Source organism: Pan paniscus, chromosome 18, assembly GCF_029289425.2.
Source record: "Pan paniscus chromosome 18, NHGRI_mPanPan1-v2.0_pri, whole genome shotgun sequence".
Classification (NCBI taxonomy): Eukaryota; Metazoa; Chordata; class Mammalia; order Primates; family Hominidae; genus Pan; species Pan paniscus.
In genome coordinates this window covers 97,107,447-97,131,932 of record NC_073267.2, presented here as the reverse complement: position 1 = coordinate 97,131,932, position 24,486 = coordinate 97,107,447, and the positions used below count along the sequence as shown (strand labels likewise).

The window sequence follows — 24,486 nt, the reverse complement described above, 5'->3', positions numbered from 1 at the left end:
GAAACAAAACCAAACTCACTCCAGCCCGCAGGGCCTGGCAGGGTGGGTGTGGGACCCTTCTTTGATGTGTCGCCCTCGGCCTCTGGCAGTTCCTTGCCTGAGGAGTATAAAGAAGCCTTCACTTTCTGGGGTGCTGGGGCAGGAGCTGGCTGCCTCTCTTGCTGTGGCCCTGCCTGGGCTTGTTTTGGTTAGTCGTTGCCCTTTTAGTTGATGTGTTGTGAAATGTCAGCCCATTTTGGCACTGTTCATTTATTTATTTATTTATTTATTTATTTATTTATTTATTTATTTATTTTTTGAGACGGAGTCTTGCTCTGTTGCCCAGGCTGGAGGGCAGTGGCATGATCTCAGCTCACTTCATCCTCTACTTCCCGGGTTCAAGCAGTTCTCTTCCTCAGCCTCCCAGGTAGCTGGGATCACAAACACGCACCACCATGCCCAGCTAATTTTTGTTTTGTTTTTGTTTTTGTTTTTTGAGACGGAGTCTCACTCTGTCACCCAGGCTGGAGTGCAGTGGCGCGATCTCGGCTCACTGCAAGCTCCGCCTCCTGGGTTCACGCCATTCTCCTGCCTCAGCCTCCCGAGTAGCTGGGACTACAGGCGCCCGACACCATGCTCGGCTAATTTTTTTGTATTTTTAGTAGAGACAGGGTTTCACTGTGTTAGCCAAGATGGTGTCGATCTCCTGACCTTGTGATCTGCCCGCCTCGGCCTCCCAAAGTGCTGGGATTACAGGCGTGAGCCACTGTGCCCGGCCAGCTTCAGGAATTGGCTGGGTGCTGTGGATCACATCTGTTATCTCAGCACTTTGGGAGGCTGAGGCAGGAGGATCACCTGAGGCCAGGAGTTGGAGACCAGCCTGGGCAACATGGCAAGACCATGTGAAAAAAGAGGCCGGGTGCGGTGGCTCACGCCTGTAATCCCAGCACTTTGGGAGGCTGAGGCGGGTAGATCACCTGAGGTCAGTATTTCGAGACCAGCCTGGTCAATATGGTGAAACCCCGTCTCTACAGAAAGTACAAAAATTAGTGGGGTGTGGTGGCGTGCCTGTAGTCCCAGCTACTTGGGAGGCTGAGGCAGAAGAACTAACTGCTTGAACCCAGGAGGCAGAGGTTGCAGTGAGCCAAGATCACACCACTGCACTCCAGCCCTGGTGACAGAGTGAGACTCTGTCTCAAAAAAAAGGAAATTAACCAGGTGTGGTGGCACACGCCTGTGGCCCCAGCTACTCAGGTGGCTGAAGTGGGAGAATCACATGAGCCCAGGAGTTTGAGTGTGCAGTGACCTGCGATCTTACCACTGCACTCCAGCCTGAGTGATGGAGTGACACCCTACCTCTAAAAAAACAAAAAGAAATGCTTCATGATTCTTGTTAGCAGACAGTTGTTGAGCCCACTGGTTCTGATGGAATGGGTGGCGGGTGGGCAGCTGGATAAACGCACCGTCCAGGCAGTAGCAACACCATGACTGAGCCAGGAGATGGGAACACTGGCCCGTGTCCTGACATACAGTGGGGTCTCAGCACTGTGGGGAAAGCCTTTTTCCTTTTCCTCTGCCTTTTCACTGGGAAGGAGGGCAGTTCTCTACATTTTTGCAAGTTGAATATCATCCACCACTGTCTAGAGAAACGTAGTCATTTCACTTAGCAAAGCACAAGGAAAATAAAGGAAAATGGTGCTTATTAGGGGAGCATTTTATTTTTCCCTACTCTGTTGCCTAGACTGGAGTGCAATGGCATGATCTCGGCTCACTGCCACCTCCACATCCTGGGTTCATATGATCCTCCTTCCTCAGCCTCCCCAGTAGCTAGGACTACATGCATGTGCCACCATACCTGGCTAATTTTTGTGTTTTTAGTAGAAATGGGGTTTTGCCATGTTGTCCAGACTGGTCTCGAACTCCTGAGCTCAAGCCGTCTGCCCACCTCGGCCTCCTAAAGTGCTGGGATTACAGACATGAGCCACTGCACCCAGCCCAAACATTTTTTAAGACTATTTTTTTTTAACTTAAAAAAAAAAAAATTTAAAAACAAAAGTGAATCTGGCACCTGGAAGGTGTTGAGTGGAGGTTTCCCCTTCCCCACTTCTCATGGGACACGCCCTGAGAAGGGCGTTGCTAGAGGTCCTGGTGCTGCACGCTCACTGATCCTGTTTGTAATGCAATGACGTAATGCATCTGAGGGTCTGGGGTTTGTCTTTCTGTCTGGAAAGGGCATGTACACACAGGGCATCTTGGGATCTTGCAGGGGAACAAGTGTCCTCTCAAAAAACAAGTGTGTCCCTGCTGTCTCTCCCCTTTCTGGGTCAGCGTCCTTTGACAGGAACGCCGTCCCTGGCCGCCGGGGTGATGGAGAGAATTAGCCACGACTCGTCAGGCCTGCCTGGCATGAATGGAGGAAGAGGACGCATCTGAAATCTCGGGAAGGTCCTGGGTAATAGGATTGTAGAGTCAGACTCACAGAAGGGTCGTGAACAGTGTCACCGAGTGATTGCTTGTGCCCTTTGGGAAGGAGTGGTATCGGGGATGACCACTGCATCTTAGCGAGAGGGGACTCCCTTGGCCAGTGGGTGCCTGTCGTGGGTGCCAGAGGAGGGGCGGAAGTCCTGGCTGGAGGGGGCAGTCTTCTCAAGGCTCCTGTCCACATGGCGACTGTCATTGCAGGGATGAGATTGTTTGAGCAGGAGGCACGCTGGCTCAGTGGTCACCTCATTGTTTAGCACCCACCTACTCTGATGTTTGATAGGAGATGCCTGGGGGCTGCGCCCAGGCTTTGTTTTTTGCATTCCATCCTGAGGGGATGCTGGCTGTGGGAGTGTTTGCACAGCTGCTGCATTATTTAAAAACAGCAAGTTTTCCATGCAGTCAGGCTGGTGGCTGCAGAGCTGGGAGTGTTGGGGAGTGCCGGGCCGCAGTTGGGGCGCTGTTCTTGGAGCCCGGGGGCATGTCCCCCCTGCCACCGCCAGCTCATTCCCTGTGCCTTAACTTCCTTTTTAGCCTCAGAAGCAGAAAAACTTAAGCCATATTTCCTATGGATTGTAATTATCCCCTAATTTAGCGCAAGTACAAACGCAGTCTTTCCAATCAGTGTCATCTTTTGGTTTTATTTGGAAAACTGAGTGTAAAGCGGGTAGGTCACCAGCCAGCAGGTCCCTCAGCACTCGCCGCCCCCTCTGCTCCTGGCTTCACTCTGCTCCAGGGAGGCTGAGGCCCAGCAGTGTCCCAGGGGCCGCAGTGGCTGCCTCTGCCTGTCTCACAGGGCCCTCTCTCTCGGGTTCCCTGCCTGCATGCCCAGGGTCACCCCACTGCCTCCTCAGTCATCCCCACCCACAGGCTCCTATTCCCCTGGGTCTGGCGGCCCGGTGGCTGGCGCAGCCCTTCCAGCTGAACTCTGCAGTGCTGACTGCAGTCCCTGGTGTCGAGTGCCCCAGGGCTGGGCAAAGCTCTCTCCACACTCAGGCACCTGCCAAGTTGCCCCAGATGGCATCTTAGTGTGGTGCCTTTCTCAAGTGGTGCTTTTGGGAGGAAGATGCCAAGTGCCTTCTTACTGCAGTCCCCCTAGTGCCAGTGCCGTGCACAGAATAGTGACTCTGTGTGTCCCTGTCCCTCCCATCCCAGTGTGCTGAGTGCGGGCTCGGCCACGCTGGCCAGGCTGCACCTCCCGTCCTCTTCATCTTCCCTTCCCAGGGGTAGGGGGTGCTCACGAAGCAGATGAGTCTTCCCCGGGCCCCTGAGAGGGAGGGGAGAGTGCAACAGGTGGACAGTAAAGGCCCTTCCAAAGCACTCCCACCAGAGAGATGGACTAGATGCAGGCCCCATTCAGGCCTGTGCTGCAGGGACGGGGTTTCCAGTAAGTGCCACCACTCAGCAGTGAGCTCTGTTGGACAAGAAGATGGTGTGCAGAGGTTGGTGGCCCCTGGCAGTTGAGTCATGAAAGGGCACAGCTTCAGTGTAGCTGGACTCAGGTCAGGTCACTGGGCTGTTTTGTTCCTCTTGGCAAGACAGCTTTTAAATAGCATTTTTTTTTTGAAATTTTCTTATTTATTTATTTATTTTTGAGACGGAGTCTCAGTCTGTCGCCTGGCTGACAGAAAGTGAGACCCTGTCTCAAAAACAAGAGAAATTTATGAAAAATAGTCACGCTGTGAAAAACAGTATTGTAGTTCCTCAAAAATTTAAACTTAGAAATACCATCTGATCTAGCAAGTCTCCTTCTGGGTATATTCCCCCCATAAAAGAAAGGAAGGGACTCAGATATTTTGACACCTATGTCCGAAGCAGTTTTATTCACAGTAGCCAAAAGGCGGAGCCATCCCAGGTGCCCATCCATGAATAAACAGATGAACACAGCGTGGTCCCCGCAGGCTGGAATACAATCCATTCTTAAAAAGGAAGGAAATCCTGATGATGCGCGGAGCTGAAGGACATTATGCTCAGTGAAATAAACAGTCACCAAAGGACAAGTACGGCATGCTTCCACTTGGATGAGGTGTCTTAGAATAGTCAAAAAGCAGAGAGACAGAAGGCAGAATGGTGGGTGCCGAGGACGGGGCTGGGGAAGTGTGGAGTTGCCGCTCCGTGGGGACAGTTTGTCTGGGAAGATGAAAAGGTTCTTCGCGTGGATGGTGGAGGAGGCTGCACGGCGATGTGGAGGTGCTGAGTGCCCCTGAGCCGTACAGTCAACAGTGGGTAAAATGGTAGCTTTTATGTTTATTTTTACCATGATAACAAAACTAAATTGCCACTTCAAATATTCCAATCAGAAGATGACCTCTTACAAGAGGAAATGAAAAAAATAAAGGCCGGGTGCAGTGGTTCACGCCTGTATTCCTAGCACTTTGGGAGGCCGAGGCAGGCAGATCACTTGAGGTCAGGAGTTCGAGACATGGCGAAACCCCGTCACTACTAAAAATACAAAAATTGGCCAGGTGTGGTGGCGGGCACGTGTAATCCCAGCTACTTGGTAGGCTGAGGCAGGAGAATCACTTGAACTTGGGAGGTGGAGGTTGCAGTGAGCCGAGATGGTGCCACTGGACTCCGGCCTGGGCAACAAGAGCGAAACTCTTATCTCAAAAAGACAAATAAACAAAAAACAAAGAAAACCATCTAAATTAAATCCTTTGCAATCAGAACAGCTGCTTCAGTAGATTTTGCCAACTGCCAATCATGTTGGACTGAGGTTATCTGTTCCTCTTTCTGAAACTATTAAGTTGGATAATTTACCCAGCACACTTCCTCTTATAAAGGCAAAAAAAAAAAAAAAAAGGAAATAGACTAGTAAGGAAACTTTTAGCAAGCACACTGTGCATTAACAGCCTGCAACACTGAACCTGTTGCCTGGAAGCGGATAGGCAGCACAGGTCGTGCTGGCCGGCTGGAGTTGGGTTGGATCTGTGCAGCAGGGTGGGAGTTAACACTTGCCAGTCTTTCTGGAAGGAAGGGTGCATGGTTGCTGGAAAGGACACTGGCCTGAGAGCTGTGTTAAGGGCAGTTTCCCTTGATGACTTATGAGAAGGTTTATAGAACAATAAAAGGATGTGTAATTGTTCTTAACCCCTATTTTTTAAAAGACTTTTTTCATCATGTGGAAAATATCGAACATTACTTATAGGAGCAGTTGTGTCAGAATGACATTTATTCTCCTCTGGTTCATTTGTCGTGACCTTTTGGTGACAGTAGGAAAAACCCACTAAGGATTGTTGTATTCATTAGCACTGTGCCATCATTTTGCTTTTCTTCTGAATTTGAATAACATTTTTGTGGATGCTTTATCAAGTTGTTGATTTCATCTCCTACTTGGTATTAGCAATACATTTGCTGGTGAGGTATACAGAGAATGATGGTGGCCATGGGCTCTGTCGATGTGGCTATCCTAGCTAAAAACGCTGGACTCATTCAGAAGTCCAAGCAGTTAATAAAAGGCTACGTGCATTGTTTCTGACAGGTTAGAGGATTCATTGGGCTCAGTGAAAATTCATGAAACTAAGTCACCAGCCTTCAGCAATCTAAGCAAAGATAAACTGCCTCAGGAACAGTATTGATGGCTTGCAGAGGACTGGCTTATGACTTCAGGCGGCATAAACAACAAGCACAAATGGATGCGTTTTCCAGTGTCCACCCATCTGGCCGTTGGCGCAGGGAATCAGAGCATCTTGTCTGCAGCATTAAGGCAACTACGAAAATGCGTCAGAGGAGAAGCACCCACAGTCCAGACTGCTTTGTCAGTGAGGTGTCATGTGCACTGGTGGCATCTGGAACCTGGAAAGGGGCTGTCCTTTAAACCACACAGCAAACTGAAGCTCCAGTCTCATTATGCAGTAACTAATGATTTTGAAGTGCGTCATTTGTGTAAGAAGAGGATAAAGTACTTATGGAGAGTCAGAGGAAATAGTGGCAGCTGACTGGTGGGTCTCAGGAAGAGCCACCTGATCATCAGGGCACTGGCAGGACCCCCCTGGGAATCTTGATGTGCTTCAGTGGTCGGGGGTTGGTGTGGAGCTCGGCTCAGTGAGAGCAGGTAGGCCAGTTGTTATTATTTCCTGACTTCAGTGAGTGTGACCCACTGAGCTGGTCTGAGGGTGAGTGGTCTGCAGGGATATTGACAACCCACAGTCCCTCAGATTGACAACCCATGTTACTTGCAAGTTATCATTTCATCCCTGCTTTGGATTCACAAACACCATATTTCTTTCTGTTTGTTTGTTTGTTTATTTATTTATTTTTTTGAGACAGGGTCTCACTGTGTTGCCCAGGCTGGAGTGCAGTGGCTTGATTGTCACTGACAGCAGCCTTGAACTCCTGGGCTCAAGAATCCTCCCACATCAAACTGCCGGTGTTACAGGTGTGCCACTGTGCCTGGCTAATTTTTAAAAAAAATTTTGTAGAGGTGGGGTCTCACTGTGTTGCTCAGATTGGTCTTGAACTCCTGGGTTCAAGCAAGCCTTCTGCCTTGGCCTCCCAAAGTGCTGGGATTACAAGTGTGAGCCCTTGCGCCCGTCTTGTTGTTTCTTTTTTATTTTCCACATTGCTATTTTGGAGGTCGCCAGAGAGTGCTCCATCTACCCTTAGATGTGTGTGCCCCTTTCTTTGCAGAAGAGTGGACGTCACACTCCCAGCAGCCGGCCCGTCTGCCCTCTGCCTCCCCTCTCTCCATGTAGCAGCCCATCGTGGATGATCCTGTTGGCTGGAGCTCTTTCATCAGTTTCTTTACCAGCAACTGTGGTACATAAATATTTTCCCATTTTTCCTCAGTGGCAATCTCTGTGTCCACTCCTTTCCTGGAAGCCAGTCCTGTTCCCTGGCTGTTTCCAGGTGACCCCTGCATGCCTCCCTCTGCCTCCCAGCTCTGCCCTCCCGGCTCTGCCACACCTGGAGTGCTCAGGGCCCTTCCCACTCTGTCTGGGCGTTTCCAGGCCTCTGCTCTGCCCTGCCCTGATCCTGCCCACTCTCTTCACCTCTGTCTGGGCCCTTGCCACCACAGCCGTGGGTGTTGCCTCCTAGGAGGTGTTTTATGATAAGGAGCATTTTTTTTTCCTAAATAAACTAAATATTATAGGATTTATTAAAAAATTGCAAGGAAGGGCAGAGAGTTCCCATATGCTCGGGTTTCCCCAGTTGTGACCGTCTTCTGTTAGTATGGCATATTTGTCGCACTTAACAAACCAATAATGATGCGTTATGATTAACCACGCCTGCACTTGGTTCAGATTTCCGCAGTTTTCACTCACATCCTTTTCTTCTCCCAGAATCCCATCTGGGAGCCCCCGTGGCATTTAGTCCTCGTGCCTCCTCTGCCTCCTCTGGGCTGTGACAGTTTCTTAGACTCTGCTTGGTTTTGGTGACGTTGACCGATTTGTTTTTTGTTTTGTTTTGTGTTTTTGAGAAGCAGTCTTGCACTGTTGCCCAGGCTGGAGTGCAGTGGCGCAATCTTGGCTCACGGCAACCTTCGCCTCCCGGATTCCAGCGATTCTCCTGCCTCAGCCTCCTGAGTAGCTGGGATTACAGGCGGCTGCCACCACACCCGGCTAATTTTTGTATTTTCAATAGAGACAGGGTTTCACCATGTTGGCCAGGCTGGCCTTGAACTCCTGACCTCAAGTGATCTGCCTGGCCTCCCAAAGTGCTGGGATTACAAGCGTGAACCACCTTGCCCGGCCTACACCCAGTGTTTTTCATACAGTTGTTTCATACATTGTCAACTAAGAGAAAAGTGTATTTTGCTCAGAACTTTTCCAGAAATTGTTTGGAAATGCATGTTACCATGGCAGCGCTGAATATGGTGGGCCGCATGGGCAGAGATGTTCACAGCCCGTGCAGGGCTCCTCCAGCCATCCCGGGTATCTTGCTGAGATGCTGATGCCTGGGACTCCCTGCCGAGCTCCCAAGGAGGCCGTGCTGCAGGTCCTTGGACCACGCCCAGAGCAGCCTGGCTCTGCTGAAGTCTCACCTGAGCATCACATGTCAAAACGTACCTTGATGGATTTCTGTATTCCTTCCTGTTACAATTAGGGCAATATTATTTGTTTACAATTGTGTATAGAATCGTTTCTTTGCTTTCATGAGGATCTAGGAGGTGTTAGTAATATTTGTTTTAAGGAGTGGGATTGGTCTGAGGGGTTGAGAGCCACTGCCTTGCCAGGGAGCTCGCTGCCCCTGCTCAGGAGCCTTTTGAGGCTCCCCTCTGCCTGCAGCAGAAGTCCTGACCCCTTGGCCTGGCCCAGAGGCTCATTCCGCCTGCCTCTGTTTACCTCCCTCTACTCCCAGTTTGAATCTCACCTTAAAGCAAATTGGTTTTCTCTTTCTGTCATCACTGCAAAGACCTTTATATCCTCACAGAAAATGCTGTAATTATTGGGTGGCCTGCCTGATATATATATATATATATATATATATATATATTTAAGAGACGGGGTCTTGCTCCGTCACTCAGGCTGGATTGCAGTGGTGTTATCTTGGCCCACTGCAGGCTCGACCTCCTGGACTCAGATGATCTTCCCACCTCAGCCTCCTGAGTAGTGTGCCACCATGCCTGGCTAATTATTGTATTCTTTGTAGAGATGGGCTCTCGCCATGTTGCCCAGGCTGGTCTCTAACTCCTGAGCTCAGGTAATCCGCCTGCCCTGGCCTCCCAAAGTGCTGGGATTACAGGCATGAGCCACCAGATAAAATGTTTTGTAATCTGCAAAGTGAAACTAAATGATGGTATCAGCGGTGGGATTTCCTCCCGGGGTTCACTGTAGCTGATAAATCATACCTAGTGGTTGTACTGCATTCTGGAGGGCTGTGGCCTGGGGTGACGCGTCCCTCAGTCTGACGGGTGGGCAGTTGGATGCCCCCGCCCAGGCCTCTGGTTCGGTATTTGGCCTGAGCATTCTGACTTCCACATTGACAGGTGCTCCCTGGACCTCTGGAATGGAGAAGAGTCGGCGCAAACTGGCCCAGGTCTGGCTGCGTCCTGGTGCACCCCCTGTGCCTCCCCACTGCACACCTGGCCATCCAGGGCCTCCTGGCTGCTGCAGCGCTCACTAGAGTGCCCTGTGGTTCTTCAGGGCAGAGTCTGGCAGCTGCACAGAGCATACTAGCCCCTTTTGAGCTTCGTGCTGTGTCCTGGTGAAATGTTTCCCTGGGGTCAGCCCTCCTGTGCGGTAAGGCGTTTTGTGGGATGAGCTCCACGGCCTGGTGGAGTCCCTGTTGCCACACTTTGTCTGCAGCCCCTTCCTGGTTGGCTGACTTGACAGAAATAACTGGACTCCGGTGATCACTTGGAAGGACAGATTGTGTTGTATCAACATAACCAAAATAAGATTGTAATGGAACAGGAGGTGGGGCGGCTGCCAGCCTGCGGCCGCAGCTCTCACCCCGCCAGCCCTGCCCTCCCCGTCCTTGCTCTGCATCAGCGTCTTTCCCCTTCCCCCTCCCATTTGTAAACATTTGCTGGTGAATATTCTTTTATCTCCAACTAGAATCGTAGGATGTTGAGAGCTCGGAAGGGGGAGCTGACAGATGATCCGGTCCAGTTCCTTTAACTTACAGATGAAAAATGAAGACGTTGCTCCAGTTATTTGTAACACAGACTAAGTCTTTTATTATCATTTGCCTTTTTCCTCCACAGCTCAAGACAGTGTTGGTTTTGCTGAGAGTCCCTGTCCAGTTCTCTGATGATTCTTTGATTTCCCCGTAGCACTTAACCATGTAGCAAGAGATTTTCATTAAAAAACTATTTATTCCTGCCATTCTTGCCAGTCACCCTGGACAGTTGGAGAGCTCCTCTAAAACAAAATTCTCTGGAGGCAATTGCAGAATTTTCTTCATTATTATTCTATCATTGACAAATTTTCACTTAAGAAATTCTTACCAGTCCTTGGTCCTCCTTGGCAGGCAAGCGTCAGATGCCCCAGGTCACCCAGGAGGCCCCTAGACCGTGAGGCAAAGGAGATGAGCCGGTGTTGATTTATTTTTATTTTTATTTTTTTTGAGGCAGAGTCTTGCTCTTGTTGCCCAGGCTGTAGTGCAGTGGTGCCATCTTGGCTCACTGCCACCTCTGCCTCCTGAGTTCAAGCGATTCCCCTGCCTCAGCCTCCCTAGCAGCTGGGATTACAGGCATGCGCCACCATGCCCGGCTAATTTTGTATTTTCAGTAGAGATGGGGTTTCTCCATGTTGGTCAGGCTGATCTCGAACTCCCGACCTCAGGTGATCTGCCCACCTCGGCCTCCCAAAGTGGTGGGATTACAGGCATGAGCCGCCGCGCCTGGCTTTTGTTTTGTTTTTAACCTGCACCTGGTGTTGGTTTTTTCTCTGTCATTACTAGCAGGAGTCAGCCTGGATGGTCGTCAGAGCGGCCCTTGGGCTGCTTCATGCTGCATGTCAGCTCCTCATCCCTGGCCCTGACTGAAGGGAGGACAAAGGTCCTGGTCCCCAGGCCTGTTTGTAGTAAAGACAGGGGTCCCTGACTCCCCTGGTCATAAGGACAAAGTAATTGTTAAATAAATGTTTAAACTCTGGCCATGCACAGTGGCTCACGCCTGTAATCCCAGCACTTTGGGAGGCCAGATCACTTGTGGTCAGGAGTTGGAGACCAGCCTGGCCAACATGGTGAATTAAAACCCCATCTCTACTAAAAATACAAAAATTGGCCCAGCATGGTGTTGTGTGCCTGTAGTCCCAGCTACTCAGGAGGGTGAGGCAGGAGAATCTCTCGAACCTGGGAGGCGGAGGTTGCAGTGACCCGAGATTGCACCAGTGCACTTCAGCCTGGGCAGCAGAGCGAGACTCCATCCATCCATCCATCCATCAATCAATAAATGTATATATGTATGTTTTACCTGTAGCCACTATACTACAGCCTGGGCAGCAGAGCGAGACTCCATCTCTAAATAAATGAATGAATGGTATGTTTTAACTATAGCCACTACACTACAGCCTGGGCAACATAGTGGGACATGAGACTCCATTTCTAAATAAATAAATGTATGTATGTATGTATGTTTTACCTGTAGCCACTACATTACAGCCTGGGCAACATAGTGAGACGCTATCTCTAAAAAAAAAAAAAGATAACTCAGTAATGACGGCACATTGAAAAGATAATAATTAGTTATACTGAGTTAAATAAAATATTACCATGAATTTTACCTGTTTAATTGTACCCTTTTTGATGTGGCTACTAGAAAATGTGAATGCTATTTGTGGCTCACGTTGTGTTTCCATCAGGGCAGCCCCGGCCTAGATCTGGAATCAGCAGCTCCCTGGGCTCTGTGGGAGATCTTCAAGTGACTCACTCTTCTCATTCCTGTTTTCTTCTCCAAAGAACTAAAATGCGTCTCCTCGCTGGGTGTGTTTATTAGGGGACCCACTCTGGGCAGTCCTCACTGGAGCCTACTGGATTTAGGATGTGGTTTCCCAGGTCCTCCCGCTAAGGGGGACCCGTAGGCCACAACTGAGAGGAGACACAGGCCTTCTAGGAGCCTTGAGGTTCAGAAGTGGAGGCAGGGGACATGCTGTCAAGGCACGAGCCTGGACGGCCCCGCTGGAAAGAGGTTTGCTGAGTAGCAGCTACCTCGCCTTGACTGCTGTCTCCACCCTGTCTGCTTCTCGAGCTCTACTTTGAGTACGGTCAGTGCTTCCAGTTAGAGAAGCATTTGGGGTAATAGCATCCATGCTATTGAAAAGAAGGGATGAGGCCTCTGCGCGAGTAGGGCTTATCAAAAGGCATGTGATGAGGGACAGCACTTTGGAGCTACCTGGGTAGCCTGACCGCATCGTATCGACGTTCCTGTATTGTGACTGCTGAATGAGCTCTGATGGCCATCAACTTCACTGGGCCTCGGTTTCCCTCACTGCCACAGGGAGGGTCCTGACCTTCAAGGTCACTGTCAGGCTCTCACGCCTGCACAGGGCATAACACAGTCAGTGTGAGCTGCAGTGGTCCATGTGGAGACCCAGCCACCCCGTCCCGTCTCCTGTGTTGTGCCCCTGCCACATTCTCACTGCGAAGGAAGCTTTTTGATCTAGGCTTCAATTCTTGGTCCTAGCTGACCATAAGCTCCAGGTCCTTTGTGGAGTCATGTCACCTCTCTGCACTTGTTTTCTCTGTTAAAATGGAGACGACAGTGGTGCCTGTCTTATGGGACTGCTGTAGGATGCAGTGAGGTGATGCCCAGCATGGCTTGGCATGGTACACAGCACGTGGAAAGCTCAATGCAGGTGTTGCCAGTAGCAGCTCTTGGCCCATGCGCAGTTCTGTAGTTGTGTGGATTAGTCCCTGGCAGTCTTTCAGAGGCTAGCGGAGACCCAAGCCGGAGGACCTGGGATTTTGCTTGGGACGTGCTGGGTGTTGGTGATTGTGAAAAGTGCAGCTGTGGTGGGGTGGGAGTAGGGGACAGAGAGGAGGGTGCTGTCAGCAGGTGAGGGTGTGAGGACAGGGGTTGGGGGAGGTGTCCAGGGCCCTGCACTGGGCCCTGGCCAAGCCTAGCCAGTGGAGAAGGGACAGTGTTCACCCCTTCCCCCATGTCTTGCACGGTCCCCTCTTGGCCTTGGGCTGAGTTGAACACACAGGCAGCACAGGGAAGTACATGGGGTGGACTGGCCTCTGGCACTGTCTGAACCCTAACACCAGTGGTGAATTTGTTTCCATGGAAACATGGCACTGTGTCCAGACAACTGAATTCTGCCTCACCTTGTTCATAAACTAGGGATTGTCTGATATTGGTTTGTGTGGTTAGGCTTCTAGAGCTTATTAGAATAGACAATGCAGATTATTATTTTGTAAAGGGTGACATTGACTAAAATAGAATAATGTCTTCATCGGTGAACAAGGGTGTTGACTGAATGTGGAGAAGTCAGTGAAATCTCCACAGAGACAGATGCACTCTGGAGATGGGGCTGAGGCTAGGTGTGCACCTCCCCTGCCAGCCATCAGCAACCTGCCCACGTCTGTCGCGTTATGAGTTGTTGATCTTAAATTTCTGCAAATGTTTCTTGTTACAGAGTATGGTGTTTGCGAAAACTTGCGGAAGCTGGAGATCACAGGCGTGTCTTGTCGGGACGTCTATGCGAAGCGTGAGTGAATCTATTTGTTACCATCCATGATTAACTTTGTACCAGAAGCAGACAGTGCACATCAATGATAAATAATCAAAGTGATTTAGTCCACACTTTTGTTTTCTCAGACACCATCTTACAGTCACATTTTGAATAGAGCACTGGTAGTAACAGCACTAAAATTAGGGAGGGGACACTGTGTTCTCCCATTCTGGGCATCGTAGATACTAGTGTCTTTTACCAGGCATCGAGGCCCTTTAGAGCTGAGAAATGTAGGCTGCACCAGAGCGACTTGGGTGTTCTGGAGGCTGCCTGTTTCTCTGGCTTCTGGGCCTCCAGCCTTCAGGATGGGACTGCCTGTGGTCATTGGGAAATGAAGCTGTGGTGCCTTCCGTCCAAGCCCCAGGTACGGAGAACAGCCCCCCTGCTAGAGTTCTCCTTCCCTTTAGCATTCTGTGAGCAGGCTGAGCCCCCCAGCCCCGTTTCATGTTTCTCTGGTTCACCCGCTTTCCAGAGTCAACTGTGACACTCACCGATCAGGCAGAGAGGCTCCTTGGCCCCAGGCTGTCTTCCCGCGGGTGTTTCTTCAGTGCCAGGGACTTTCCCATTTCTTGCTCACTGGACGAAGCTCTTGGCTTTTTTGGATGGTCAGAGGGTTTCTGTGAGTGTCTCATACCCCAAGTTTTCATCTTCTGACCATTCTTTGAGCTTCTTTTCTTTCTTCTTTTTCATTTCTGCAAGGCTGTTGCTCTTTGAGTTTCTTAGGCCATTTGGGTCATATCATCTCAAAGTGACATGAAGACATATTTCTCTCTAAGAGTTGTCAGCACCAAAAGTCATATCCTGGTAGGGACACAGGTGTTTGGCCTGCCCAGGTGTTAGGGTTTCCTGTAACAGCCATAGGAGTGTACACATGGATGCTCCTTCCAGCTGTGGGGGTCGGAGGTGTTGCCTGAGCACTGAGTCCTCCTGTCCTGTGGGAGAGGCCATCCGGGCATAGGCAGGCAGGAGGCAGTGTGGCCGAGGGTAGGGCAGGGGGTGGGCACAGAAGAGGGGATAGGAGGACAGGGCATTGGGAGATTTCTTTTCACTGCTGATTCTTGACCCCTTGAAAGTGTTTGCAAAATGCGGAGAATTCACATGATCTGTTTCCGACAGTGTTTATTCCCCGCAGTGTTAGTCTGCAGTGGCCAAAGCAAATGTCAGTGTTCATTTTCACAGCGCAGCAACTGTGTTTCTGTGAATTTGCTTAAAGGCTTATCCAGGAGAAAATTACTTAGCTTTGGGAACAGGTGGTGGAAGAAAATCAGCCTTAGCTCCAGAAACGGGTGGTGTAGTTGGGCAACCTTGGTTGACCTGTGACGAGGCTGGCCTGAGTTAGCAGGCTGGGAAACGCCAGGTGGGTGCTGGGCAAAGTGAGTATGTTAGCCGGGGTAAGTGTTCTCTAGACGGTCATCCCAGATGCTCACCGGCCAGGACACCTGCCCTCCCACCTCCTGAGCCCCAGTGAGCTGTGGCCTGGGGCCTGCCGGGAGTGTGCTGGCCCCGGGAGGAGTGTGATCAAATATGGAAAGGATTTCCAAGCTTGCTGCCACCATGAGTTTCTGGTGGCACCACTGATGGAAGAAAAACGTGTCACAGTGTTGTTCTCTCCAGCAGGTTTCTCAGAGCCACCTCCCTGTGTCCTGGGTGGCTGCATAAACACGAGGGGATTGTATCACACTGGTGAGGGGCAGGCATTGGGTCGTATTCACACTGTTTGCACAGTCCTGTAAAGGGAGCCATCCTTAGCCCTTTCCCTGCTGTGTCTGTTCAGGTATAAACCCTCGCGTGAAGTCGGGACGTTTTGTGAAAATTCTCCCTGATTATGAGCACATGGCGTACAGAGACGTTTACACCTGCCGTATGTACCTCCTGCGAGCTTTGGCTTCTGCGGCAGCCAGCACGGCCAAGAACTGCATGGGGAGGGCCCTCTGATTCACACATGGGACAGCTTTGGTCCTGGAGCAAGCGGACCTCGTGGCTTTTTGTCATCCTTTCATGTTCACTTGCTGCAGCGTGGCTCTGCTTCAGCTGTGACAGAGATCACACCTGTGTGTTGGACCCAGGCCGCATTTGGCTTACCTTTCTGCAGTGGTTTCTGGGTAGTACCAGTCGAGATCACTTTAATGCACATTTTCACATGTATCATTTATCGAGGAGCTACTGCAAAAATTCATGCAGAGGCAGAGAGGAACGAACAGAGTAGAAGCTTTAAAATTTTATTCTAAAGTGAAATATGAATATTTGACTTCTGACCTTTATTAGTTTTAATCACATTTTAATAGCCTTTGTGAATTAAAAATCACATATGCATATACCCTCAATAGACAAAGGCAGGTAGCAACAGTTGACTCCTTTTTTTTTTTTTTGAGGCAGAGTCTCACTCTGTCACCCAAGCTGGAGTGCAGTGTCACAATCTCACCTCGCTGCAACCTCTGCCTCCTGGGTTCAAGTAATACTACCACCTCAGCCTCCCAGGTAGCGAGGATTACAGGCGTACACCACCATGCCCAGCAAATTTTTTTGTATTTTTAGTAGAGATGGGGTTTCATCATGTTGGCCAGGCTGGTCTCAAGTGATCTGCCCACCTCGGCCTCCCAGAGTTCTGGGATTACAGGCATGAGCTACCGTGCCTGGCTAACAGTTGACTCTTTAGAACTTAATTCTTCTTTTTGGCCAGACATGGTGGCTCATGCCTGTAATCCCAGCGCTTTGGGAGGCCGAGGCAGGTGGATCATCTGAGGTCAGGAGTTCGAGACCAGTCTGGCCAACATGGTGAAACTCATCTCTACTAAAAGTACAAAAATTAGCTGGGTGTGGTGGCGTGTGCTTGTAATCCCAGGTACCCAGAGGCTGAGGTGGGGGAATCGCTTGAACCCGGGAGGTGAAGGTTGCAGTGAGCCGAGATCACGCCATTGCACTCCAGCCTGGGCGACAAGAGTGAGACTCTGTCTCAAAAAAAAAAAAAAAAAAAAAAAGAACCAAATTTTTTTGATGGAGCTCTGGAAATTTTTCTAAGCCACAGTTACAGCAATTTAATGCTGTCTCCACTTTTTTTTTTGAGACAGGGTCTGTCTTGTTGCCCAGGTTGGAGTGCAGTGGCACAATCACAGCTCATTGTATCCTTGAACTCCTGGGCTGAAGCGATCCTCCTGCCTCAGTCTCCCTAGTAGCTGGGACTAGAGGCGTGTGCCACCATGCCTGGTTAATTTTTCAGTTTTTTGTAGTGACAGGTCTCACTATGTTGCCCAGGCTGGTCTTGTACTCTTGGGCTCATTCAGTCCTCCCACCTTGGCCTCTCAAAGTATTGGGATTGCAGGGGTAGCCATTGCACCTGGCTTGTTTCCACTTTTTATTAGCTCAGAGTGGTTGAGTGGTGATGGAGACAATGAATTTCAGCTGTCCAGAAAGAGATTCAAAACACCTACCTGCCCTAAAAGCTGTGTTGCAGTTTCTAGAGGCTCGTGGAGCCCCTACTACTGCTTTCAGTCCACCCCGATGGCCCATGAGTCAGCATGGTCTGTTGGGAGCAGACCTACATCTTAAGTTTCATAAATGCCCGATTTCTAAAAACACCAACTGAAAGCAGAAAGAGTAATTTCACCTAACGTCCTGCCAGATCTCAGCAGATCACTGCAGCTGGGGAACTGGGTCCCGCTTTACTGAGGGGACCTTCGTGCAGTTGGTGCGGAGGTGCCTGGATTTGGTTAGCACGCTTCAGGGTGGTGTCTGAACCCTTTACACGCCTGCTAACAACACTGCCTTGTTGAGGTGTGAACTGTCTAGCTGAGTGGAGGTCAGAGCCAGGGGACCTCTCAGGAGTCTGTGGACAGGGAACACGGGGCTGGAAGGGGCCGAGATGGAAAAGGAGGGGTGGGCAACGTTTGAAGACATTTGTGCTGTTCTAGACTGACCAGTCCTTCCTCTGAGCAGTCAGTGAGGAGAGCTGTGGGAGGGGACAGTCGACTTAGTGAGCGTTGACAACAGTCTCTCCTCGGTGCTGACAGGAATGTGCTGGCTTTTCTTTCTTTTTTTTTTTTTTTGAGATGGAGTCTCACTCTGTCACCCAGGCTGGAGTGCGGTGGTGTGATCTCAGCTCACTGCAGCCTCTGCCTCCCGGGTTCAAGCAATTCTCGTGCCTCAGCGTCCCAAGTAGCTGGGACTCCAGGCGCCTGCCACCACGCCCGGCTAATTTTTGTATTTTTAGTAGAGACAGGGTTTCACCATGTTGGCCAGGCTGGTTTTGAACTCCTGATCTCAGGTGATTGGGCAAGGGCTTTTCAATACAAGGGGACAAGCACTGAGAGGCTCCTCATGTCGCATGTCTGTCTCACGATTTCTCTGGAATGTGCACTGTGGACCTGGGATGGAATTCTGACCAGCCTCTGGGGAGGCCGCGCAGCTGGGGCCTGGCGAGTCTTCAGAGTTGCACTGGGGGCAGGGGACATTCCTTTTGTCCCCGAGGCAGGTGGAGGGAAGCTTCATGTAGCTCACGAGGAAGAGACCTCCTCCCCACGCTGCCGGACTGGCCTCTCGAGCATCCAGGCTGCGCAGCCTCCTATTGTGATGTAGCGCCAGTTGCTTCGAGCTGGCGGCTTTATCATACGTGGGTTTTGATTGACATACTGTTGTTCATGCTGAAGTTTGAGTGTTGTTATAAAAACACAAAGTCATTGTAGAAAACTTGAAAAATTTAGAAAATAAAATGAAAAACAGCAGTTAAACATTGGTTGCATTTCTCTTTGGACAAATTTAAATGGATGACCTACTAGAATATCAGGAAGAAAAAGTTCTTGTGTGTGAAAAAAGAAAGCCAATTTCGACAGCCTCAACCTATGCCTGTGATGTGTGGGTTTTCAGTATTCAGCTGCTCTTAGTGTGTCTTCATGGAGAGCGTCTCAAAATTTGTTCTCTCACAGCAGCCAAACCTTTCGGAAAAGTCTGCCCTGATTGGCTTCTGAGTATTTTGGGGCCGTGCGTGGCTTGTGTTTCCATCATTCACGTGGGCCGTTAACTGGTCGTGTTGAAGTCCTTTGGACCTTGTGCTGTGGGCCCAACATCTTATTTTATTTTATGATAGAGATGGGGGTCTCGCTTTATTGCCCAGGCTGGTCTTAAACTCCTGGCTTCAAGCAGTCCTTCTGCCTTGGCCTCCCAAAGCGTTGGGATTACAGGCGTGAGCCACTGCGCCTGGCTGAGCTGACATCCCTGAGTGTAGGACTGTCCTGGGTGGGAACAAGCCCATACGGTAGAAGGCTGGGACCCTAATGTTGAGGAGTAGTTTCTTCTATTTTTATTTTTTTGAGATTGAGTCTCACCCAGTGTCACCCAGGCTGGAGTGCAGTGGCGCGATCTTGGCTCATTGCAACCTCCACCTCCCGGTTCAAGTGACTCTCTTGCCTCAGCCTCTTGAGTAGCTGGGATTACAGGCATATGCCACCATGCCCAACTACTTTTTGTATTTTTAGTAGAGACGGGGTTTTGCCAGTTTGGCCAGGCTGGTCTCAAACTCCTGACCTCAGGTGATCCATCTACCTCAGCCACCCAAAGTGCTGGGATTACAGGCGTGAGCCAGTGTGCCCGGCCTGTGGAGTAGTTTTGTGACCTCAGAGTCACTACTTTTGGGGTATCTTTTCTTTTTTCCTTGGGTGCATGAGGTTGCCTGGCACTCTGGATAATACGCATTTGTAAGGCGTTGGGAGTGTTAAGGGGGAGCCTGTTGTCCTGACAGCAGATCTGATACATCTGCTTCTCTGCACGTTGGTGAAGCCAGTCAAAGTGCATTTCTGGGTTTTTTTTTTTTGAGACAGGATCTCGCTCTGTTGCCCAGGCTGGAGTACTGGCGCGGTCATGGCTCACTGCAGCCTTCATCTCCCCGGGCTCAGATGACTGACCTCAGCTCCTAGTTAGCTGGGACTACTGGTGTGTGCCACCACACCTGGCTAATTTTTCTATTTTTTTTGTAGAGACAAGGGCCCCCTATGTTACCCAGGCCAGTCTGGAACTCCTGGGCTCAAGTGATTATCTTGGGAAGCCTCAGCTTCCCAAAGTGTTGGGATTACAGGCATGAGCCACCGCGCCTGGACAATGTTCTGTACTTCTTAAAATATGTAAAACACCAATTCATTTTAGCCTTTACTCAGATATTAACAATGATATCTTCTAAAAATATGGGGTGCCTTGCTTAGAAATGTAGTAGAATTCCTTACAAACGTCCGTTCCTCTGAAACTGGAGGTGAACGCGCGGAGCAGGCGCACATGAGGCAGAATCCCATTATGTAGCTGTGGGAGCATAGCAGGGGCCGCAGAGACGTCCGCATCCTAGTCCCCAAGCCTGTGGAGTTGTCATCTAATCGGTATGGGGGTCTCCCAGGGCTGCTGGAGCAGATGAACACAAAGAGGGTCTAAAATAACAGAAACCCACTTTCTCACAGGCTGGAGGCCAGAGGTTCAAGACAAGGTGTCCGGGGCCCTGCTCCCTCCGAAGGCTCTTGCGGAGCCTCCTTCCCGCCTCTCACAGGCTGGAGGCCACAGGTTCAAGACACGGTGTCCGGGGCCCTGCTCCCTCCGAAGGCTCTTGCGGAGCCTCCTTCCCGCCTCTTCCTGCTCTGGCCACGTTGCCGCAGCCCCTGCCTCTGTCCCCACGTGGCCCCCTCTGTCTCTGAGTCTCTGTCTTCTCAGAAGGACAACAGTCAGTGGATCGGGCCCTTTCTGCACAAGCATTCCTTTACCCTAACGTGCTCACGGCTACATTACATCTTGATTACTTCCACAGAGGGCCACATTCTGAGGTTCCAGGGGACGTGAATTTTGAGGGAGACCACTCAGCCCAGCCTCCACAGTAATGGGGACTTTGTGGGTAAAGGTGCGGGCCCTGAGGCAAGGGGGGCATCCTGGACCACCTAGGCAGGCCTTGTGTCATCACAGGGTCTTTGTACAAGGCGGGTTCTCGGTGGGAGTAACAGTGAGAGGCAGGAGAGGCTGCATGCGGCTCTGAAAGTGGAGGAGGGCCCAGGAGCCGAGCAGGGCAGCAGCCTCGGAAGCTGGACAAGGCGGGGAGTGGACCCCTGCAGCCTCCAGGAGGCTGCAGCCCTGGCCACGCCTCGGCTGATGGAAATAGAGCTCATGTTAATGCAGTTTCTTCCATAGAGTCCCCTGAGCAACACAGGCCAACACCTTTAGTTAGGGGCATCCACCCACAAAATCTCCATCCCCGCCAGTCTCCTAGCATGGAGCCCACCGGTGGCACGTGGGCCAAGGTTCAGGGACTCTGAGTCAGGACGGGTGTGCACCAGAACCCAGATGTGCCGGCGCCTGGGCCGGTGCTGGAAGGAGAAAGTGTAACCTCACCTTTCACGGTCCTTTCCCATTTGGCTTCATTTTGAATTCATTTCGGGAGCATTTATGCCGGGACTCCCAGGGCAGATAGATGCCTACTTTCAGTGCCTGGAATTAGAGGAATGAGTCACCTCAAAAGATTATTCTGACGTTTCCCAGGCTCTCCTGTGAGGCCAGATCTGTGCTCCCAGAGTGGGGTCCTGGACAGCAGCATCCATGTTTTCTGGGAACTTGATGGACACGGCTTCCCTGGCCTCTTCCCACACCTGTCGTGTCTGGACCTCCGGGCTGGACCTGAACAGGCCTGTGGGATTCGGATGATACTCCAGTTTGCGGACTTCTGGCCTGGATTATTTTCTTTCATTTTAGCCTTTACCCAGATATTAACAATTTTTTTTTTGGTTATGTTATTTTCTTTTTAATAAGGGTTAAAATCTTAAAGGTCTCAGCATCTGGTAATCTACTACCAGATGTTAAAACAACATTTAGTGAGAGGTAGCGATGTCCTTATTCACATTCTCATCTTTTAAATCATCTATTTAATTTTTGGTACTGAAAAACTGCGTAACATTCAAAGCAGAAATAAGGTTGTTGGTTTTCCTGTGTAGTTGTTTAGCCTCCTAGATTGTCAGAGAAGTGTTTATTTCTTTATAACTGACAGATAATAATTGTGTATATTATGTCTTTATGGGGCACAGTGTGATGTGTTGGCATCTGTGTATGTTGTGGAATGATTAAATTGCACTGAGCTTCTCAGCCTGGCCACACATCACAGTCACCTGGGAGCTTCTCAGAAACCCTGACAGGGGCCCCCCACCCCACCCCACATCGCCTTGCTGATTGACTTGGCTGCCGTGGAGCCTGGCGTTGACGTTTTCCCGTGTCCCTAGTGATTCTGACACGCAGTCAGGGTGGAGAGCCACTGTACAAATGAAGAGCGTCTCTCCATGTGAAGCTGATGTATATATATATTTTTGTTGTTGTTGAGACAGAGTCTCGCTCTGTCGCCCAGGCTGGAGTGCAGTGGCATGATTTTGGCTCACTTCAACCTCCGCCTCCTGGGTTCAAGCGATTCTCCTGCCTCCGCCTCCCACGTAGCTGGGATTATAGGCGTACGCCACGATGTCTGGCTAATTTTTTTATTTTTAGTAGAGACGGGATTTCACCATCTTGGCCAGGCTGGTCTTAAACTCCTGACCTCAGGTGATCCGCCCGCCTCGGCCTCCTAAAGTTCTGGGATTACAGGCGTGAGTGAGCCACTGCACCCAGCCCTATCCCTTGCTATTTCATATGGGAAGATAATGTGGCAGCTGCCCAGAAGTGAGCCCTCGAAGTGGCCTGGGCTTGCGGGAAGGCCTGACCATCTGCTGCCCTTGACTGAGACACTCAGGAGCCTTGTGGGGCACTGAAGTGCAGGGAACGTTGTTCCTGGCTCCTTTTCCCCCCCACCAGAGCCCACTTCAGGGAGGACCGCATCCTCTGAATTTAGAAAGATAGGCATCTAGATGACATGTTTATAATAAAAATGGTGAGGCATTAGGGTATAGAGATCACGCTCACGCTCGTACGTGTCCAACTCTGCTCTTGACCGTTTGAATGGGAGCTTAATTCCTATTGAAATCCATGGATTCATCTCTTGAATGAATCCGTTTGCTTGTGCGATAGCCATGCTTCGTAAGGACTCTTTTTAAAGTGCGTGTTCTCAGACACAGGCTTTGCGATTCCACGAGGAAGTCTGTGTGCCCTCTGGGTCTGCGCGCTGGCAGCCCATCTGGCCACGCTGTTTCTCTGACTCATCTCTTGGGATGGTTTTGATGGCCGTCGCAGACTAAAGGAGCCGACATCTGGTCAGCAGCGGCCGTTGCTTCCCAAGTACAGCGAAGGTGTTGCCGCTTTGACCAACACGCAGAGCTTCAAGATGCAGGGAGGCTGTCGCTTTAGAACTGGCATCTCGGAGGCTGCTGGGTTTTTATTTCAGAAATGCTGCTTTTCAGCACAACAGGGAACTCCCACTTTGGGATTGCCAGGCGTCTGAGGCAGGCTCATTGGGCAGTGTTCCTAGCACTTAAAGCGGGAGCTGAGGGGAGGGGACAGGAGGAGAGAGCGCCATGCTGAATAGTGTTTTTTTTTTTTTTACCCCAGTATTTCATGATGAAATTTTGAAAACAGAAAAGTTGGAAGAATTGTCCAGTGAACCCCCATTTTGTTATCACCCATCTGCCCAGCAGTCCATCCCTGCAGCCATCCATGGACTTATTTTCTGATGCATTTCACACTTGTAGGCGTCAGTACGTTTCACTCCTAAATGCTTCAGTGTGCATTTCATTGTCAAGGTCAGTGTGTGTTTATGGTTCCTGATCACACACCCGTCTAGGTGTGACCGTAAAGTAACAAGACCGGCTTGACTGTGTCCTGTGAATGGACTCAGGATTCTTCCGAAAGGGGTGTCTGTGTGTGGGGTGGCTGGCAGCAGCCTGCACACAGCCGGGGCTCATTTAGGAACTTCCTAAACGATGGTCTGGGCTGAATCTTGGGAGCTGTTTGTGGAGTCTAGCATCTTCTCCAAAGGCTTGAGAAGTTTCTTATTCCCTGTGCCCTAGATCCACGTGGCGACCTACTTGCTGCCGTCCTGGCTTTCTTGCCCTCCCTGCTCCATCTTCCTTCCCGTGGTCTGGAGTGGTCTTGCCACTGCAGTGCTCTGAAACCCCCATGGCCCCCACTGCCTGCAGAGCCCCGAGATCCTGCCCATTCGTTCAGTCACACATGCTCACTCAAGCAGATACAGGTGCAGGACAGCAGACATAAACCATGTTCGCCAACATGTTCACTGTGCATGTGGTCTCTGAGTGATGGGATTACTGGTGAGCTTTAGGTTTCCTTTTTCCAAATTGTCTTCAGTGACTGTGTATGTGCTGCTTTTGAAATAGAGGGGATTTTTTTTTTTTTGAGATAGGGTCTTGCTCTGTTGCACAGGCTGGAGTGCAGTGGCACGATCATAGCTCACTACAGCCTCCGCCTCCCGGGCTCAAGTGGTCCTCCTACCTCAACCTCCTGGGTAGCTGGGACCACAACTCATGCCACCACACCGGGCTGATGGAAATTTATTTAAAAAAAATAGCTGATCCAGTTGATTTTTTTTTTTTTTCAGATGGAGTCTTGCTCTGTTGCCCAGGCTGGAGTGCAGTGGCGTGGTCTCGGCTCACTGCAGCCTCTGCCTCCCTGTTCAAGTGATTCTCCTGCCTCAGCCTCCCGAGTAGCTGGGACTACAGGCACTTGCCACTATGCCTGGCTAATTTTTTGTATTTTAAGTAGAGACGGGGTTTCACCATGTTGGCCAGGCTGGTCTCGAACTCCTCGTGATCCATCTGCCTTGGCCTCTCAAAGTACTGGGATTACAGGCGCGAGCCACCATGCCCAGCCTGCAGCTGAAATTTTAATCTGCAGGCCCATGACATTTTGTTCTCTGCCCTAACCTGTTCCACAATCCCTGACTTTCACGGTTGTGTCAGCTGCCACTGGGGCTTCCGGGGGATTATATTTTATTTTCTTCATATCTCATTCTGTTCTT

The 24,486-nt window shown here is 50.5% G+C and overlaps 1 protein-coding gene across 5 annotated transcripts in view; it reads left to right on the top strand.

Annotated features, from left to right (window-relative positions):
* The window catches only part of FBXO31 (F-box protein 31), a 52,884-nt gene that overhangs the window by 8,041 nt on the left and 20,357 nt on the right, over positions 1 to 24,486 (top strand). Inside the window, exons 1-4 of one of the 5 annotated variants that reach the window (XM_063597806.1) lie at positions 9,550 to 11,386; positions 11,709 to 11,829; positions 13,485 to 13,556; positions 15,355 to 15,441. The exons of 1 other annotated variant lie outside the window; for it this stretch is intronic. In XM_063597806.1, the coding sequence (XP_063453876.1) occupies positions 15,414 to 15,441 (28 nt within the window). In that variant the 5' untranslated portion in view covers positions 9,550 to 11,386; positions 11,709 to 11,829; positions 13,485 to 13,556; positions 15,355 to 15,413. Of the gene's footprint in view, positions 1 to 9,549; positions 11,830 to 13,484; positions 13,557 to 15,354; positions 15,442 to 24,486 lie in introns of those variants that run through there. 3 more of the 5 variants (XM_008974308.4, XM_008974311.7, XM_003820838.5) reach the window with 3 other exon arrangements.